The sequence below is a fragment of the Crinia signifera genome, chromosome 19 (assembly GCF_055691185.1).
Source record: "Crinia signifera chromosome 19, ASM5569118v1, whole genome shotgun sequence".
Taxonomy (NCBI): domain Eukaryota; kingdom Metazoa; phylum Chordata; class Amphibia; order Anura; family Myobatrachidae; genus Crinia; species Crinia signifera.
The window spans coordinates 129,646,027-129,665,371 of record NC_139226.1 but is presented as its reverse complement, the minus strand read 5'-3'; the positions used below and the strand labels follow the sequence as shown (position 1 = coordinate 129,665,371).

The 19,345-nt window shown below is 45.6% G+C and overlaps 1 protein-coding gene across 7 annotated transcripts in view; it reads left to right on the top strand.

Annotated features, from left to right (window-relative positions):
* PRKCZ (protein kinase C zeta) overlaps window positions 1-12,282 on the top strand; it is a 221,098-nt gene extending 208,816 nt beyond the window's left edge. For all 7 annotated transcript variants that reach the window (XM_083163334.1, XM_083163333.1, XM_083163338.1 and 4 more), the window contains 2 exons: window positions 7,026-7,141; window positions 10,051-12,282. In XM_083163334.1, the coding sequence (XP_083019460.1) occupies window positions 7,026-7,141; window positions 10,051-10,138 (204 nt within the window). In that variant the 3' untranslated portion in view covers window positions 10,139-12,282. The remainder of the gene's footprint in view (window positions 1-7,025; window positions 7,142-10,050) is intronic.
* The last annotated feature ends 7,063 nt before the right edge of the window (window positions 12,283-19,345 follow it).

Sequence of the window (19,345 nt, the reverse complement as noted above, 5' to 3'; positions counted from 1 at the left end):
ATCAAAAAAGAAGTGTGGCTTGGATGTGGTTTTGCAAAAAGAATATATACTGTATACAGTATATCAATTGTTGAGCTAGTTGATTGATCAGAAAGGTGTTTCTGCTCAGATGATGGCAATTAAGTACATTAAGAGAGAAGTCAAGTAACATAGCGGTTTGTGTAAGGATGACGGGCAATTTAATTAATTAAACTTTTAAGGGTGCTGTTAAAAATAAAATGCTGATACTCTAGGGGGGCTATGTTTGAAGAAAGTTTGGGAACCACTGCCCTATAGTGATTACAAATAGCCAAATGAGATTTAGGGTGGGATGCACTAGCATCCGCAGCCCCTCTCCGCCGAACATCGCCGGCTACCACATAGATAATAATCGCATACTGTATGCAATAATTATTGCAAAGGACAGCGCTTGTGTTAAGCACTTTACTTGCGCTCGGTGATGACAGCGGGTCCATGTCGACTCTCCCTCCTCTTACCAAGTGGCTGCGGGCACCGCCTCCTCCTCCCTGCACGCGGAAGGGGATGTGGGGCTAGGGAGGAGGTCACTGGTCCGGGCAGCACACTCAGGTGAAGGGTGGCGTGGGTCGCTGTAAGAAGCCCATAGGCTTCTATGGGGTATTGCAGGGTTTTTACCACATTTTTGCATTAGTGCAACCCCCCTTAACCACTTGCCAGGCGTGGTTGCATTGTTTGCAAATAGACCGTTCTGTGTTTTTTATAGTCTGGTCTCAGATAATGCGTCCAGTCAGAAACACAACAGGAAGAGTCAGCTCTAAGGGGGACCTCCCAACCAATCTGCTTCCCTCCACACTCCCCTAGTGTCTACCCCGTGCTATGAAAACCAGTCTAGATTTTCCAATGATGATCCAATGTTTGAAAAAAAATCGATATTTTACAAAATATTAAAGTACAGATTTTTTGGTACTTATGTAGTATCTGGGCTGCCGATTTCTAAATCGGGTCGGATCGGGAGATCGCATCGCATCGCATGCGACCATGCGATTCGATGCGATGCCCCGATTTTTCCATAGGAATCAATGTTAAAATGGACTGAGTCCATTTTAACATGGAATTCAATGGGAAAAATGGGTCCTTTTCATACCCCTACTATCCAAGTGGGCATGGAGTTGGATATAAACCTGTGGCGAGCGTAGCGAGCCACCGAGCCCGAAGCGTGGCGAGCGAAGCGAGCCCCGCGAGGGGACGAATACCGTCCCCTCGCGGGGCTCGCTTCGCTCGCCACGCTTCGGGCTCGGTGGCTCGCTACGCTCGCCACAGGTTTATATCCAACTCCATGCCCACTTGGATAGTAGGGGTATGAAAAGGACCCATTTTTCCATAGGAATCATTTTAACATTGATTCCTATGGAAAAATCGGGTCATCGCATCCGATATCGGATGCGATATCGGATGCGATGCGATGCGATATCGCATCGCATCGCATCTGATTGTATGCCTTAACTTAAGGCATACAATCAAAAAATCGGCAGCCCAGATACTACATAAGTACCGATTTTTTTTGTAAAATCGTGTTGAATACGTTTTAAATAAATGTTGTTGACCTAATTCAGTCATTAAAAAACATTTCTGAGCAGTTTTAAGAAAATTACAAATAGGTAAGTGGGATAACATAATTTAATATCTACCGCTCTATTATAAATAATATGTGGAGATGAATCTTGTTCTCCACTCGCCCTTTATTTTTACTGAAATGGAGTAAATAAATATGGAAGTAGTCCGGGCAATGTCGGAAAGGGTTCGGACTGTGAAGTGAGTGTACTGAGTTTGAGCAGGGGGAGCAGACTTTCACATCTGTACAATCAAATTTATAAATGATCGATCTGACCAAGTGAATATTGGCAAACTCTGACGGTCAATTAGTAGAGTTTACTGTAGGGGAAGAATCTGTAGAAAATTAGAGTTCATTTTACTTGTGGGTAATGCTGCACTGAGATCACCCGTGACTTCCAATGAACCCCCATCAGTGTCATCACTGGGAGTGTATTCAAAGTGACAGCAGTGGAATGTTCATTCACTAAGTCAGTCAGATGGTAAAACACATGGGAATAAGCCTACACAGCATGAAGAAAAGCCTTGCATTCGAGTAAATTCCCTTTAATATTGCAAAGAAGCATGTACCAAGATGAAGAATGATTCGATTAATTCCCCCATTCATGGCCATACACAAATAATCTACCTGTAATGACTAGTGAGCATTTGCCCTTGTGATAATGTTACATAATGTCGGAGTTAGTGCAACCTGTCAAAGCATCAGAACATTCTCCAAATGGAACTAGACCAGTCCATGGCCAGTCGCCACATTACACCACCAGCAAACAACTGAAAGTCTAGTCCTGATACACAAGACTGTCCGAGCCATGTGTACTGTCCAGCGTATAACGACCCAAGCCATTAATCCTAGTATACCATTCAGAGCCAATGCGGAAACGGTAATCCATTCTCGTCCCTGCGGCTGGCTTGGCCTGCTACGTGCTATCTCTTCACTGGCTCCCCATTCCTTTCCGAGTTCTCTTTAAACTCCTCACCACCACCTACAAGGCTCTCCACCGCTCCTTAACTCTCTTCACTGATCTCTATCCACACTCCCTCCCGTCCTCTTCGCTCCATCGCTGACCGCCGACTGACCTCTCACCTAATCACCTCCTCCCACTCCCGTGTCCAAGACTTCTCTCGTGCTGCCCCCCTGCACTGGAACAACCTCCCGCCACCCATCAGGCTTTTTGATTCCCTTACCTCCTTCAAGCGCTCCCTCAAAACCCACTTTTTTCGACTAGCCTATCCCTCCTCCTAACCTCTTTTGATCCTCCTATCCTGCCTCCGTTCCTACTTATCCTATTGTTTTTCGTTCGTCCACCCACCTATTTTTAGTATGTTAACTCTTATGAATAGGGTCCTCCTTCCTCATGTACTCACCCTACCTCTTTACCTCACCTGTGCTCCTGTCCTGTTCTTCCCTTCCTCTACTTCATCTTCAGTCTCCTCAACAATTTTGACACCTACTTCTGAACTGATGCTGATTTTAGTTCTACCAGCTATACCCCTATTTATACTGTATTTTTCAACACACCCTGTACGTTACCTTGTAATTTGTTTTTTGTTTGCTATGTACGGCGCTGCAGACACTTTGCGGCGCCTTTTAAATAAACGTACTACTATGGGCATTACCTTGTGAACGGAAGTGCCAGACTTTGGTCATTATGATAGTGCTTCTGGTGATATATTACTGTTCATATTCCCGCTTATTACAGCTAGAACGGTGTGAGCTTCACCCGAGTCTTTTTATTTCATTAATAAAATAGGAATAAAAGCATTTAAGGGAGTACTGAGCTCAGTGTACCCTTGCTGCTTGCTACTGCGTCTCTTATAGTAATACCTGTGGCCCTTTATTGTGAATTGATGACCATAATAAGTTACTGCCATGGTACAGGACTCTTACATGAGCAATGTATTTACTTTCACAATAAAATACTTGTAATTCATAATTACATGATTATTACTATAGGTACTTATGTTTATTTTGTAACACATATTAGTTAGGACGCAAATCTTTTCTTGCCAGCAGCCACTAGAGGGCGCCCAACGGAGCTGTTCAAATATAGCTCTGTTCCGGAGCATCTGGCTGACTATGCTGATATTTCAGCTCCCTGGGGAGACGAGCTGAAATCCGCAAAAAAGTCTCCCATTTGAGTGCTTAAAAAGGAGTATTAACGGCATGTCCATTAGTTTGGAGAGTCTAGTTAATATGCAAGGCTAAAGCAGGCCGTAACAAGCACAAAATGCACAAAAAAGCCATCAATTGCATATTGCCCAGCAATTTCCCAAAGCTTTTGGGCAATACTCAGCAAGGCTGCCTTATTGTCCTGTCACCGGACAATATGGCAGCCTCCCTGAGTATTGCCCAGTCATAGAAAGGAAGGCAGCCTCGCTGAGTATTGTCCAGTCATAGAAAGGAAGGCAGCCTCGTTCAGTATTGCCCAGTCATAGAAAGGAAGGCAGCCTCGCTGAGTATTGCCCAGTCATAGAAAGGAAGGCAGCCTCACTAAGTATTGCTTAGTCTCAGAAAGGAAGGCAGCCTCGCTGAGTATTGCCCAGTCATAGTAAGGAAGGCAGCCTCGCTGAGTATTGCCCAGTCATAGAAAGGAAGGCAGCCTCGCTGAGTATTGCCCAGTCATAGTAAGGAAGGCAGCCTCGCTGAGTATTGCCCAGTCATAGTAAGGAAGGCAGCCTCGCTGAGTATTGCCCAGTCATAGTAAGGAAGGCAGCCTCGCTGAGTATTGCCCAGTCATAGAAAGGAAGGCAGCCTCGCTGAGTATTGCCCAGTCATAGTAAGGAAGGCAGCATCGCTGAGTATTGCCCAGTCATAGAAAGGAAGGCAGCCTCGCTGAGTATTGCCCAGTCATAGTAAGGAAGGCAGCCTCGCTGAGTATTGTCCAGTCGTAGAAAAGAAGGCAGCCTCGCTGAGTATTTTCCAGTCATAGAAAGGAAGGCAGCCTTGCTGAGTATTGCCCAGTCACACAGAAAGGAAGGCAGCCTCGCTGAGTATTGCCCAGTCATAGTAAGGAAGGCAGCCTCGCTGAGTATTTTCCAGTCATAGAAAGGAAGGCAGCCTCGCTGAGTATTGTCCAGTCGTAGAAAGGAAGGCAGCCTCGCTGAGTATTGTCCAGTCGTAGAAAAGAAGGCAGCCTCGCTGAGTATTGTCCAGTCATAGAAAGGAAGGCAGCCTCGCTGAGTATTGTCCAGTCGTAGTAAGGAAGGCAGCCTCGCTGAGTATTGTCCAGTCGTAGAAAGGAAGGCAGCCTCGCTGAGTATTGTCCAGTCGTGGAAAGGAAGGCAGCCTCGCTGAGTATTGTCCAGTCGTAGTAAGGAAGGCAGCCTCGCTGAGTATTGTCCAGTCGTAGAAAGGAAGGCAGCCTCGCTGAGTATTGCCCAGTCATAGAAAGGAAGGCAGCCTTGCTGAGTATTGCCCAGTCATAGTAAGGAAGGCAGCCTCGCTGAGTATTGCCCAGTCATAGTAAGGAGGCAGCCTCGCTGAGTATTGCCCAGTCATAGAAAGACAGGCAGCCTCGCTGAGTATTGTCCAGTCATAGAAAGGAAGGCAGCCTCGCTGAGTATTGCCCAGTCATAGTAAGGAAGGCAGCCTCGCTCAGTATTGCCCAGTCATAGAAAGGAAGGCAGCCTCGCTGAGTATTGCCCAGTCATAGTAAGGAAGGCAGCCTCGCTGAGTATTGTCCAGTCATAGAAAGGAAGGCAGCCTCGCTGAGTATTGTCCAGTCATAGAAAGGAAGGCAGCCTCACTGAGTATTGCCCAGTCAAAATAAGGAAGGCAGCCTCACTGAGTATTGTCCAGTCGTAGAAAGGAAGGCAGCCTCGCTGAGTATTGCCCAGTCATAGTAAGGAAGGCAGCCTCACTGAGTATTGTCCAGTCATAGAAAGGAAGGCAGCCTCGCTGAGTATTGCCCAGTCATAGTAAGGCAGACAGCCTCGCTGAGTATTGCTCGGTCATAGAAAGGAAGGCAGCCTCGCTGAGTATTGCCCAGTCGCAGGACAATAAGGCAACTTTCTGAGTATTGCCCAGTCACACAGAAAGGAAGGCAGCCTCGCTGAGTATTGCCCAGTCGCAGGACAATAAGGCAACTTTCTGAGTATTGCCCAGTCACACAGAAAGGAAGGCAGCCTCGCTGAGTATTGCCCAGTCGCAGGACAATAAGGCAATTTTCTGAGTATTGCCCAGTCACACAGAAAGGAAGGCAGTCTCGTTGAGTATTGCCCAAAGGAATTCAGCAGTGACACTTATAGGCATCAGGAAGGAGGTGCCACTCTTGGGCAAGGAGTAACTGAACATACTCCATTATAAAGGAGAGATGTTATTTGAGCTGTAGTCTGTATACTGTGTACAGAGTGTAACTGAAAGAAAAATGTAGGGCAGTGGGGAGTAACACATAACTCTGATTGCACAACATGAAATTTCAAGTGTGATTTACCAATACAAATGTCTAGATTAATGATTGTCTTTACGTCATATGCCATGTATCATCTTGCAGCTGATTTAAATTCCTGTGCAATACTCAGTAATTGCCTTCTGGTCAGTCGCTCGTTAATTCCTGCCGGCGCTGCTTGTGAGGGGAATTGTCTGACGCACTCAAGGTGCATTTACACTGCTGAAATATTATTGCTACAAGTTGTGTTTTCCCTTAGAAATACAAAAAATGGTGTTTGTGAATGGCGCTGCAGTCCCTTCTTAACGAGATGATAAATTTCTATCACCAATGGGAGTCTATCCACCAATCTTCCGTCCAGTCGTATAAAGGGAATATAGGACTGACCTGGGGAAAGTTCCCTATGTGCATGTAGCAGTTTCTTTACACTTCTCCCAATCTCTGCATGCACAATATTCAGACAGAATCCCACCAACAGGAACCCCTTGAGATATGCACTCACCAGGATTAAGTGCCCTATGTGCACTGAAAGGTTTCTTTATATACGACCCTTCTCCTCACAGGACACAGGGGGACAGCTGGCTTCCAAACGCTTGTAGTAAAAATCCAAATTTATTTCCAAAAAGCGCTGTCATTATTTTCTTTTTGTGTCCAAGTTTCCCTTAGAAATGGCCACTAACCTCCTGGTTTCTACACAATCTTAAGGCCCATACACACTGGGCAACTCTGAGCTGAAAGCAGTAGTTTTGTCTTTTAAGCTGCTTTAAGCAAATTTCATAAAAATGAATAGATAAAAATCAAACCAATAATTGACATAAGAGTCACTGTAGCTAGTAGGATTAGTACAATGAGTTGGATGTTCTGAGTTCACGTCAAAGAATGAAATAGATGGATAATTAAACGAGTCCTCTATAACCTTGCAGATTTGATTGGTAGATTAGACCATACAGTCATCCATATGAAGGAACGTTCTCTTGTTTGGTTCTGTATGTAATATCTACTGTGTGCAACTTTCTTTAAACTGTTCGGCTCTTCACCGTGTTTACCAACATGTTCTCTACTTTCTAGCTGGAAAAGAAGCAGGTGGTTCCTCCCTTCAAACCTCAGATCACCGATGATTACGGTTTGGAGAACTTTGACACTCAGTTTACCAGTGAGCCAGTGCAGCTTACGCCGGATGATGAGTACGTATGGAAGAATGTCGTTGCCGTCTCTTTCTTTCTTACAGTATAGTCTGATTATTTTGCTAATGATTATTTTTTCTGGCGAGTTCAGAAAGCGATTTCCTGACCCGGAAACCACAGCGAGGACACCTAACATAAATAGGGAAATGCTAATCACATACACTAGTGCGTTTCCAGAGTGAGAGCCGAGCACAGACTCATTCACTGTATCATTTTGCCGTCTTAACGTATTCTCACTAGGGCCCCATTAGAACCCAACATTCTAAAATGATGATATGACCTCAACCGGTGCACGTTATTTATAAAGAAATAACAGAGATACTAACTAACGGCCTAATGAACTCCTTGTTCTTATCACTGTAACGTTTTAGAGGTCAAATACACTAATTTCAGTGGGATTTATATTGGTCTTTAAATGTTCAGCATAACACATGATCGTACACTATACTGCATAAACCTTATGAACCTTATTTCTAACAACAAAAGGAACCACCATATTGCCAAAAAATAGATAACCTTGACATCCACCCATATGCTCCAGTTGTACATTAATGTATAGTAGCCACGGTGTTGCAGAAATATAATAATAAATGTGTGATATTTAGTAATAAATGAGCATTTTTGCCCCTTTAAAGAAGAAATTTGTAAAAAAGCATCATACAAATACAATAACTTGAGTCGAGTGTGTTGCAGTTCAGTGGCTGATAGATAATGCCAGAACGGGTACGGATCAGCAACTGGGTAGACAGCAACTAGGTCGAGAAGAATTAGGTCAGTGCATTAAGGTTGACATGGGTTAGGTCGACAGGTCATTAGGTTGACACAAGCATTAGGTCGACATGGGGTTTTTCACCCTTTTTTTTGTCCCAAATTTCTACACAGTCGACATGGACACTGAAATGTAGCACCACGTCCGCTCGCATGGCTCGCCTTGCTTCGGGCACGGTACCATTTTATTCTCCCACCAAGCCCTAGCGGATGGTAGGGCATGAAATGCCACATGTCGGCTCAAAAAAAAAGTGAAAAACCCCATGTCGACCTAACGCGTGTGTCGACCTAACCCATGTCAACCGTCAGTCATGTCGACCTTCCTGCATGTCGAACTTCAGTTATGTTGACCTTAATGCATGTAGACCTAGTGACCGTATCCCACCATAACAATACGATTTTCTTCTGGATAAGGAGCTGGCGGCTCTTCAGTGGTCCATGTACAAGAACAAGCAATATTGGCGCTAATTCATGTTAATAAATGCAAATTGCCTATAGGCGCATGCTCCGCTTCCTAAAACTGGCTATGTATATTTTTATAAGGTAATCTCATCATGCTTATGTAATTGCACTATTACAGGAAAAATATAGGTTCTTATGTTAGTTGGGCGCCCAATTAGCATAAGTACATTACTGTAGGAAAATCGCATCGCATCCGATGTTTTGCATGCCATGCGATGCGATTTTTGGTACTCTTTACTTAGCACGGCGCCCACGATTTTGATCGTGGGCATCGCAGGTAAAAAAATCGCGGGCATTGAATGCACTAAAAATCGGGTGCGACGCGATGCCCGCGATTTCCCATAGGGAACAATGTTAAATGTCTCAATTGACCCAATTTTCCTGTTCAATGCCTCAATTGACCCGATTTTTCCATAGGAAACAATGTTAAATGGCCCACAGAGGCCAAATAGGCACCCTAAAGTGTGAAATGGCCCCCACAATTGTTAACGCCACCCCACGATCAACGTCAACCCGAAGCGTGGCGAGCGCAGCGGTACGCGTCCTACGACCTTTTCATAGCCCCACTATCCACGTGGAGTTGAGAATAGAATAGTGGGGCGAGCCCAAAGCGTGGCGAGCGCAGCGGATACCTTCACAGGTAAACTCGTCCCTTCGCAAGCTTCACAGGTATCCGCGGGGCTCGCTGCGTTCGCCACGCTTCGGGCTCAGTGGCTCGCTGCGCTCACCACACTATTCTATTCTCAACTCCACGCCGACGTGGATAGTGGGGGTATGAAAAGGTCGTAGGGCGCGTACCGCCGCCCCTCGCGGGCTCGTCGCGCTCGCCACGCTTCGGGTTCACGTTGATCGTGGGGTGGCGTTAACAATTGTGGGGGCCATTTCACACTTCAGGGTGCCTATTTGGCCTCTCTGGGCCATTTAACATTGTTTCCTATGGAAAAATCGGGTCAATTGAGGCATTGAACAGGCAAATCGGGTCAATTGAGACATATAACATTGTTCCCTATGGGAAATCGCGGGCATTGCGTCGGTCGCGTTGCACCCGATTTTTTAGTGCATTCAATGCCCGCGATGGGCACTGTGCTAAGTAAAGAGTACCCGATTTTTTTTTCCATAGGGTTCTATGTAAGTGACTTTACTATACAAGATCAGGTGCCATGGCATCCGATAAAATATCGGATCCGATTGTATAGGGTTTTATGCCATATAATGTACTATCCATGTGTTATGACATATAATGTGATGGACACCCCCCCCCCCCCCACTATCCACGCCACCCCGAAGCATGACGAGCGCAGCGGAATGCGTCCGCCTGACCTTTTTATACCCCCACTATCCACGTCGGCGTGGAGTCGATTTTATATAGTGCAGCGAGCGGACGCGTATTACGTTCCATGTATTTTGCATCGCCACGCTTCGGGCTCGGTGGCTCGCTGCGCTCGCCACACTATATATACTCAATTCTACGCTGACGTGGGTAGTAGGGGTATGAAAAGGTCAGGCGGTTCGTTCCGCTGCGCTTGCCACGCTTCGGGGTGGGGGGGTGCGATCCGATTTGCAGAATAGCCCACTAAGTTATTTGCTTAGTGGGCGCCCAACTAACATATAAGTACCAAAATATATATAATACGTTGAGTATATATAGAGGAATTGACAATGTATTTTTTTTTTTGCAGAGATGTAATAAAACGAATAGACCAATCAGAATTTGAAGGCTTTGAATATATTAACCCTTTGTTGCTCTCAATGGAAGAAACTGTATGAAGGACTGCAGCGGAAATGGACAAACAGTGTAATTGCTCCCGAAATTGTATCCTCAACTACAGTATATGCATGCAAGGCTGGAAAACTGAAGCCAGGTTCTTAGTATGGGCCAGCACTACAGGATTTGCTGCTGAAAATCTGCTACAAGGGAGATGTTCGTAACGGACCTCTCCCTGGATAGTAGCTGCTCTCTACTTCAAGAGATGGCTCTCCGGCTGAACAAGGGATTCACTTTTTGTGCCTGCCTCCTGAAGGGACTACAGTGTATGTAAATTCCAACTGAGGGTGCCGGTGTGGAAGGACTGTTTATTCAGGCAATCATGTAAGCAAGCCGCTTCCAGTAGTGCATTAGATGCCACCTGCCACAGTCCTTGGAAACCGCTAAGAAAGAGAAAGTGAAGGAACTGGCAGAATCTGGACTGGTTGCTTTCTCTTCTTGTAAATCTTGGGTATTAGAGCGCTGTGTCTATTGGTTATATACAAAATTTGCATTGGCCGCAAACTTAAGAAAAATAATTGCACTGGAATTGCTAAGCGTAGATATGGAAGATTTGGATTCTAACATTTAAAAAAAAATAAAAAATTAAGTAAAGGCAATAAAAACCAAAACAATTTGTTGGGAGGTGAAAAAACTAAATTTGCACATTTTGAATGGCTTTCTGGAAATTAACAATGTAACGTGCCTAACTTTTAGCTTGTAGTGTATGACATTTTGCTAATTTGATAAACTCCTAATGCAGTATTCCATGCAGACAAAACCGCGCTGCCATTGATCCAGATAACACATCCCTTCGCCTTAACCGGTAGAATACTATTCTTGTATTTTTTCCCCCCCATCCTTGTCCTAGTCAAGCACACATTTTGTAGAGGTTTGCTTCCGATTTGTTTTAATTGCTACTGGCGGGGAAGGCAAGACCCCAGTCCGTAACATATCTGATGTATCATGCGTTACACAGGAAAAGCCCGGAGTCAGGGAAACCAGAGTTTATTACGCCAGACAAACTAATTCTTAAATCTGTATTTACTGAGATGTAAATTTAAGCAAGCGTGATCATTAATAGGTGCATTCTATTTATATGAACATTTGAACCTACAATACTAAATAAACTGCTTCGTAAACATGTGCTTGGCCTATACATACTTACAGTATAATTTTATTTTTTATTAAATTACCATTTGAAGCTTCTGCGAAGCAATCATCGAGGAAAATTCCCACTGGTTTTATTTATATATTTTTTTTTTGCTTATAGTTATAAATCTTTATTAAATTAGTTAGAAGCACACAAATGAACCATCAGTAGTTACGGTATAAAATCGATCAATTAAACAACACTGGTGATCTTTCCTAAAGCTTGTTTGGACTGTTCTTTTTTTGGACCAGAATATAGAATCTCCTGAGTTCTCGATCATTGCAATTTAAGACCAGTTCACTTTAACATTTCTCCAAATCGGTGTGGATTTCCAACAAGCGGAGAGATTCTCAGCTTGCTTTTCAAACTTAAACAAGCCACTAAGATGTTTTAACAAGAAACAAGGCAAATTTGCACATCTATGCGGATCTTTGATGCCGAAGGAGGAGTAAGCTGTGTGTCAGACCAAATTATACCGCGTCAGGGATGGGAACAAAAGATTTGGTCCTGTGTAACTTCATGTACTTGTTTTGTGAAGGATTAATAACGTATATTTGCTGAAGTTTTAACATTTAAAAAAAAAAAAAGTTTAAAAAAATACTTGATTTTATACATTTAATTTAAGGCATTACAAACGTTCCTGTGTTGCCAAATAGTTTTGTTGCTCATATGCAAGTGTATGAAAAAAATGTTTTGTTCATGAAGGGGAAATTTTTTATATATATATAAAAAGTACTTGTTTTATAAATTAAATGAAGGCTGGAATTGTGGTTCGGGAGGGAACTAATATATGAAAAATATTGCTCTGGTAATTATCTAGTTGTCTTATTTGGAATAGTAAATTAACATTATAGCTAATTTAATGATTGTAAAGCAGTAAATATGTTCTTGTAGTTTTGTAAATTGAAATGAGTTAAGACCTTACAATGTTGTGCAGAAGATGGTCCGCTAATCCATTTAAGAATTTAAGATCATTTATATTCTTGCACATTAAAAACTTTATTGGAAAACAAACCGCCTCATTTTTCCACTTGTAGCACCTGACTGCATTTTTGCCTTTACCTATCTAAGACTCCAAGGAAATTATTATTATTTTTTTTATACCATAATAAATACACCATTAATGCAGGGAGGGGGGTGAAAGTGTGGATCAAAACTACTGCTACGTCTGCGGCAAAAATGATATAAGATGATTGATGGTGTAAAACAAGTACTACCTGGGAGCTGCATTTTATAAATGATTAGTTACAAGCCTGTCAAAATGACAACTTAGTCCCTATCTGCTCCTACCTCCAATCTATGGGGGAGAGTCTCTAAACTAAAAATGCGGTAAAAACCCCATTATCAGGGTTTTTACTGCATTTTGGGATGCTCTAAGCATCCCCACGCCGGGTTATCGCGACGGTGTGCATAGCCAGAAAAACTGGCGATGCCCCATAGAAGCCCCACATCGAACCCCCCTCACCTGTGTCTGGACAGCACAGTGCTGTGCTGCCCGGACCTATGACTGCTGGGTAAGGGAGGGAGGGGGAAGCTGTCTCTCACCGCAAAGGACAGCTCTTAACGCAAGAGCTGTCCTTTGCCATAATTATCACGTATGTTAGAGCATATGCGATAATTATGTAGGCGGTAAGGGGGCAAGGGGGCCCGGATGTTAGAGCATCCCCCCTAGGTCTGCACAGCTCCCTCTTAGGAGATTGCCATCGACCATCGATGATTCAAAATCATTGATGGTTTATGGCCAGTGGCAAATACTTTTACCAACGATGCGGAGAACCAGATGGTTTCCCTCCATTGATGGCACAGCAAAACCGATATTTCTCTTTCAATGGTCCTGGTGACACAGCTCAACACTGGGATGTAGGAGGGTCCGAAGGAGCCAGGCACCTATCCTAAAGTTTTAGAGGGTAGGCTCCTCCCCTACTGCATCCCTGGACTCTTCAGTTCGTGTTAGGTGCCCACTGGAGTGGGTGCTATTCTAAAGGGCTGCAGGAGCAGCCGAAGAATTAGAGTAGTTAGGGGATTTTTATTGTTTTATTAACTTTCACCCTAGCTAGGTAGGCACAGTGTGAGGATTCTCATAGTGAATCCTCACACTGCTAGCGCAGCAGGAGCTGACAGAAGCGCGTCCTGTCAGCTCACTGTGCACAGGGGAGACACTGTCTGGTCTCCCTGTGCAGCGCTTATAGCCTTTTCTAAAAGGCTGCCTGGGCTCCGGAGTACCCTGAAACCGGCTCCACATTTAGGTGGGGATCATGGGGGACAGGCGCTCCGTGATGGCGGCGGCCATTTTATGCGGAGCTTACACGCTGAGCTCCTAGATGAGAGGACAGCAGCGTTGTGACAGGCATGTTCCAAGTGATCCCCAGTTGAGGGGGAGACACTGGAACTAGGAAATCCTACCTAAGGAGCGGCTGGCTGGGGGTGGTTGGCGCCAAAAGGTCACGGACCCCGCAGCAGCAGGGACCTGTGGTCTCTTCCTTCACTCTGACTTTGGCGCCTTTCAGAACGCTTGCAGCGGAGCTGAGCTGGCTTACTGATCCTGGCAGAGTGACTTGGATTTCCTGGGCATCGCTTCCCCGCAGTTGAAACCAACAGACAGATAAGTGACTGGGTGCATTGCCTCTGTATAAACGCTTGTACATTGTTTGCACTGTGTATACTGATAGATATACATTTATCACTTACATCATGTCTGAGCATCAGGCTGTGGTTTTGGGGGAGGGAGCCCTCAGTGCACTGAGCGCGTGCAATGTTTGCACACAAAAGTTTGTCCCTGAGCAGATGGCCAAGGGGGGCTTATGTATTACTTGCGCTGATGTGAGACCCATGGGCAGTGAACCCCATAGGGCAGAGCAGATGGAACCTGCGTGGGCCAGGGCCCTAGGCAGGTCAGTAAACGCTTTGGTGCAGCTTTTGGACAGGCAGAGTGATGGACTGGTAGAATCACAGAGACCTATGCCATCATCTCAGCAGTCGTCCGGCTCCTTGCCTCTTACCCAGGCAGATCCTGCACTGATTCAGGTGATGCAGGATACTGCTAAAGGGATCAACAGGTTCAGTGAAATGCTGGACAAAATGGATGATGTGGCAGGGACCCCTAGAAGGTCTTATGCTTTAACTACTGTGGTAGATGAAGAGGAAGGAGAGTATACTGACATCCCCTGGGATCAGGGTGATGATTTGGAAGAGAACTCTGCTGCTGGTATAGAGGATCTCATTGTAGCTGTGAAGCAGGCTTTAAAGCTGTCTGTGGAGGATAAGACTCCTGTTAAAGGTGTTTTTAAGCGACAGCGGAAGGAGGCTGTTACTTTTCCTTCAGATGAGGGGTTACAGGAATTGTTAGAAGGGGCTTGGAAAACTCCTGATAAGAGGCTTCAGATGCCTAAGCGATTCCTTAGTCTGTACCCCATGCCAGAGTCTCATGCGGAGCTCTGGGAAAAGGTCCCAGTTGTGGACGCTTCAGTGGCACGTTTGTCCAAGGCTACTGTATTGCCAGTACAGGGCGGTGCAGCTTTTAAAGATTCTGTGGATAAAAAGCTGGAGGGAAACCTCAAAGCTATCTTTGAAGGGGTGGGGTTTACCTTACGGCCCCTTATTGCTTCAGCCTGGGTTTCTAAGGCCATGATAGAGTGGGCTGGTGAATTATGCACCATGCTGCAGGCTGACCCTGGAGCATTACTGCTTGCAGAAAAGATTAAGGCAGCGGCAGAATATGCAGTGGAAGCAGAGGAGGAAGCTATTAAAATGGCAACCAGAGTGTCCACAGTCTCCATTAATGCCAGGAGAGTGCTTTGGCTTAAAGCCTGGGAAGCAGACAATGAGTCCAAGAAGGCTCTGGAAACATTAGCCTTCAAAGGAAAGGTACTCTTTGGTACCGAATTAGAGGAGATTATAAAACAGGCCACGGGCGGCAAAAGTACATTCCTGCCGGCCTCCTCAGCAAAGCAGACGTCCAGATTTTCTGCTTTTAAGCCGTCCTTTCGGCCCTCCCCTAGAGGTGGTGCGTCCTTTCGAGGACAGTCTTTCAGGGGAAGGTTTCAGTCCTCTAGAGGCAAGACACAAAGGTCAAAATTTGGCTCTTTTCACAAGAAGCCTGCCACAAAAGGAGAGGATAAACCCTCTGCATGACTGTCAGGGGCTTCGCCTGACAGTGACAAAAGTGGGGGGGCGTCTCACACTCTTCAGGGACGCTTGGGCTTCTCTAGGCCAGGATGCCTGGGTGTTAGATATTATAACACAGGGTTACAAAATCCCTTGCAGAGGGCCGCCTCCGAAGAGGTTCATCCCCACATCCTTACCAAAGGAGGCACGGCTGCGTACAGCTCTTGTGAGAGCAGCTCACTCCCTTTTGGAAAAAGGGGTGGTTACACCAGTCCCCAGGGCAGAGTGGAAGAAAGGCTTTTACTCCACGCTGTTCCTGGTGCCCAAACCAGACGGGTCTTTCAGACCAATACTAAATTTGAAATCCCTAAATGTTCATTTATGGGTAGACCATTTCAAAATGGAGTCCCTACGGTCAGTACTCCTGAGTCTGGACCAGGGAGAATTTTTGGCGTCCATGGATGTCCAGGATGCATATTTGCACGTCCCTATACACCCGGAGCATCAGACCTTGTTGAGGTTTGCCATAGGAGACCTGCATTTACAATTCCGGGCGTTACCCTTTGGGCTAGCAACCGCGCCAAGGGTATTCACAAAGATAATGTCAGTGATGGCGGCGGTGCTGAGGCTCAGGGGAATCACAGTAATACCCTATTTGGACGATCTCCTGTTCAAAGCAGAGTCAGCAGCCATGCTGCAGAGTCACTTGGCAGAGGCCATCAGTTTTTTGCAGGCTCACGGCTGGATTTTAAATTTGCAAAAATCTCAGTTGGTACCGTCACAAAGGCTCCAATTCTTGGGAGTCATACTGGACACCCATCTTCATCGGGTATTCCTCCCGGAGGTAAAGGCCAGGGCTCAGAGCATTTCAGTATGGAGGTGCCTCAAGCTCCTGGGGAAGATGGTGGCGTCATTCGAGACGCTTCAATTTGCCAGGTTCCACTCTCGGAGGTTCCAATGGAACATTTTGTCAGCTTGGTCAGGAAACACTTTGACCATGAAATCCGAGATGATAGTGCTGTCTTCGGACACCTGAGAATCCTTGAAATGGTGGACAGAAGTAGATTCCCTTCAGTGGGGTCGGTCATTACAGACCTGGGACTGGTTGATAGTAACTACCGACGCCAGTCTCAGAGGCTGGGGGGCAATAGTCCTGGATCTCAGGCTTCAGGGCCTGTGGACGGCAGAGGAATCAGCGTTACCAATCAACATCTTGGAGCTGAGAGCTGTCTGGAAAGTGATTTCCTTGGCGGGAGACAGGTTACAGAACCTCCCTTTGAGGATTCAGACCGACAATGCCACAGCTGTGGCGTATCTGAATCACCAGGGAGGTACACGCAGCAGATTGGCCATGTGGGAGGTATCCAGAATCTTCCTATGGGCGGAACAGAATGTTCCAGCTGTATCGGCTATATTCATCCCAGGAATAGAGAATATAGAAGCCGACTTCCTGAGCAGGGAGGAGCTCAAGGAAGGGGAATGGAGCTTACACCCTCAGGTGTTTCAACAAATCACTTCGATGTGGGGAACTCCGGATGTGGACCTGATGGCATCCAGGATCAACCGTCAAGTGCCCAGGTTCTACGCCAGAACAAGGGATCCACTAGCGGAGGCAGTGGATGCCATGACTATTCACTGGCAGGGAGATCTCCTTTATGCATTCCCACCAGTACCAATGTTACCGAGACTTCTGAAGAAAATACAGGGGCAGAAGGTTCCAGTGATCTTAGTGGCCCCAGATTGGCCAAGGAGATCCTGGTACTCGAGGCTTCAGAGGTTGTCTGTGGACTCATGGCGTCTACCTCTGAGACCAGACCTTCTAAGACAAGGCCCATTCAATCACCTGGATTCAGATCGATTGATTTTGACGGCCTGGCTATTGAAACCACCATTTTGAAAAGAAAAGGGTTTTCTGAGGCAGTAGTACAGACGATGATAAAAGCCAGAAAAGCTGTATCTTCGGCAAATTATTATAGAGTCTGGAAGACTTACATTCGATGGTGTGAGAGAAGAAAGGCTCATACATCTCATTTTAAGCTATCAAGAATGATGGAATTTTTACAAGATGGTTTTTCATCGGGCCTAAGCCTTCAGTCACTGAAGGTGCAGATTTCGGCCTTGTCCATCTATTTCCAGAAAAAGATAGCCATTTTGCCGGAAATTCAAACCTTTTTACAAGGAGTATCCAGGTTGAAACCTCCATACAAGCAACCAGTAGCACCTTGGGATCTATCACTGGTTTTGGAATGCCTTCAAAAGGCACCTTTTGAACCTTTAAGGTCGGCTGACTTTAAGTTTCTCACGTGGAAGCTAGTGTTTTTGTTAGCAGTAGCATCTGCTAAAAGAGTTTCAGAATTGGGAGCTTTGTCATGTAAATCTCCCTTCTTAATTTTTCATGATGACAGGGCTGTTTTAAGAACAGTGCCTCAGTTTTTACCGAAGGTGGTATCTACCTTCCATTTAAATCAGGAGATAGTTCTACCTGTGTTTCAACCCCCAGAGGGTTCTAAGAAAAGGGACAAGTTGAGAACTTTGGATGTTGTGCGTGCCTTACGCATATATGTGGACAGAGTGAAGAGTGTCAGGAAGACTGACACATTGTTGGTATTGTATGACGTACACAAAATTGGTTGGCCTGCATCTAAGCAGACTACTGCTAGGTGGTTGCGGTCTGTGATAGCCTTTGCATACACCAAAGTGGGTAGACCAGTACCGGCCAAAATAAATGCGCATACCACCAGGTCAGTTGCCACCTCTTGGGCGGTTCGACATGGGGCCACAGCTGAGCAGGTTTGCAGAGCTGCCACTTGGTCATCTGTTCACACATTTGCCAAATTCTATAGATTCCATGAGTTCGCGTCGGAGGACGCATCATTCGGGCGAGCAGTGCTGAGAGCTGCAGACCTGAGCGTACCCTCCCAAAGGACCGGCTCTGGAACGTCCCAGTGTTGAGCTGTGTCACCAGGACCATTGAAAGAGAAAAAGGGATTTTTGTAAGAACTTACCGTTCGAATCCCTTTCTCTGATATGGTCCTGGTGACACAGCGATCCCTCCCTTACGCTCAGTAAGTATGCCAGAAGTTTCATGATGTTCATGTTAAAATGGTTAAAAGTTAACAGTTTTCTGTTATAAAATGTGCATATAATATGTGCAGGCGTTTGTACTGAGTTATGTATTCCAGTGGCTTTGAAAGATTGAACTGAAGAGTCCAGGGATGCAGTAGGGGAGGAGCCTACCCTCTAAAACTTTAGGATAGGTGCCTGGCTCCTTCGGACCCTCCTACATCCCAGTGTTGAGCTGTGTCACCAGGACCATATCAGAGAAAGGGATTCGAACGGTAAGTTCTTACAAAAATCCCTTTTTTGCTTTTGTTTTTGTTTTTCAAAGTTCCGGGACACGGAGCATAGCTCCCCCCCACCGACACCCACAGAGCCCCACCCTGTGTTATCATTGGCCCAAAGACCAGTCAGTCATAAAAAATGGATGACCATACTGTAAAACTATGCAATGGATTACCATATTAGCATCAATATTTTTACCTATCGCTGGCCAATGGCAACAATGGCCATCCCTACTGTTCATATCCAGGAGGTTTGAAGAATAGAATTTTGGGTACTTATGTAGTATCTGGGTGTCCGATTTTGTGATTGTATGCCTTACCTTAAGGCATACAATCAGATGCGATGCGATTCGATTTTGCATAGGATTCAATGTTAAGAAGGTCCTGTTCATTTCCCCACTATCCAAGTGGGCATAGAGTTGATTTTATATAGCGTGGCGAGCGCAGCGAGCTGCCGAGCCCGAAGCGTGGCGAGCGGACGCATATTTCTTAAAAAGTATTCTGTGTCCCCTCGCGGGGCTCGCCACGCTTCGGGCTCGGTGGCTCGCTACGCTCGCCACAGGTTTATATCCATCTCCATGCCCACTTGAATAGTGGGGAAAGGAAAAGGACCCCATTTTAACATTGAATCC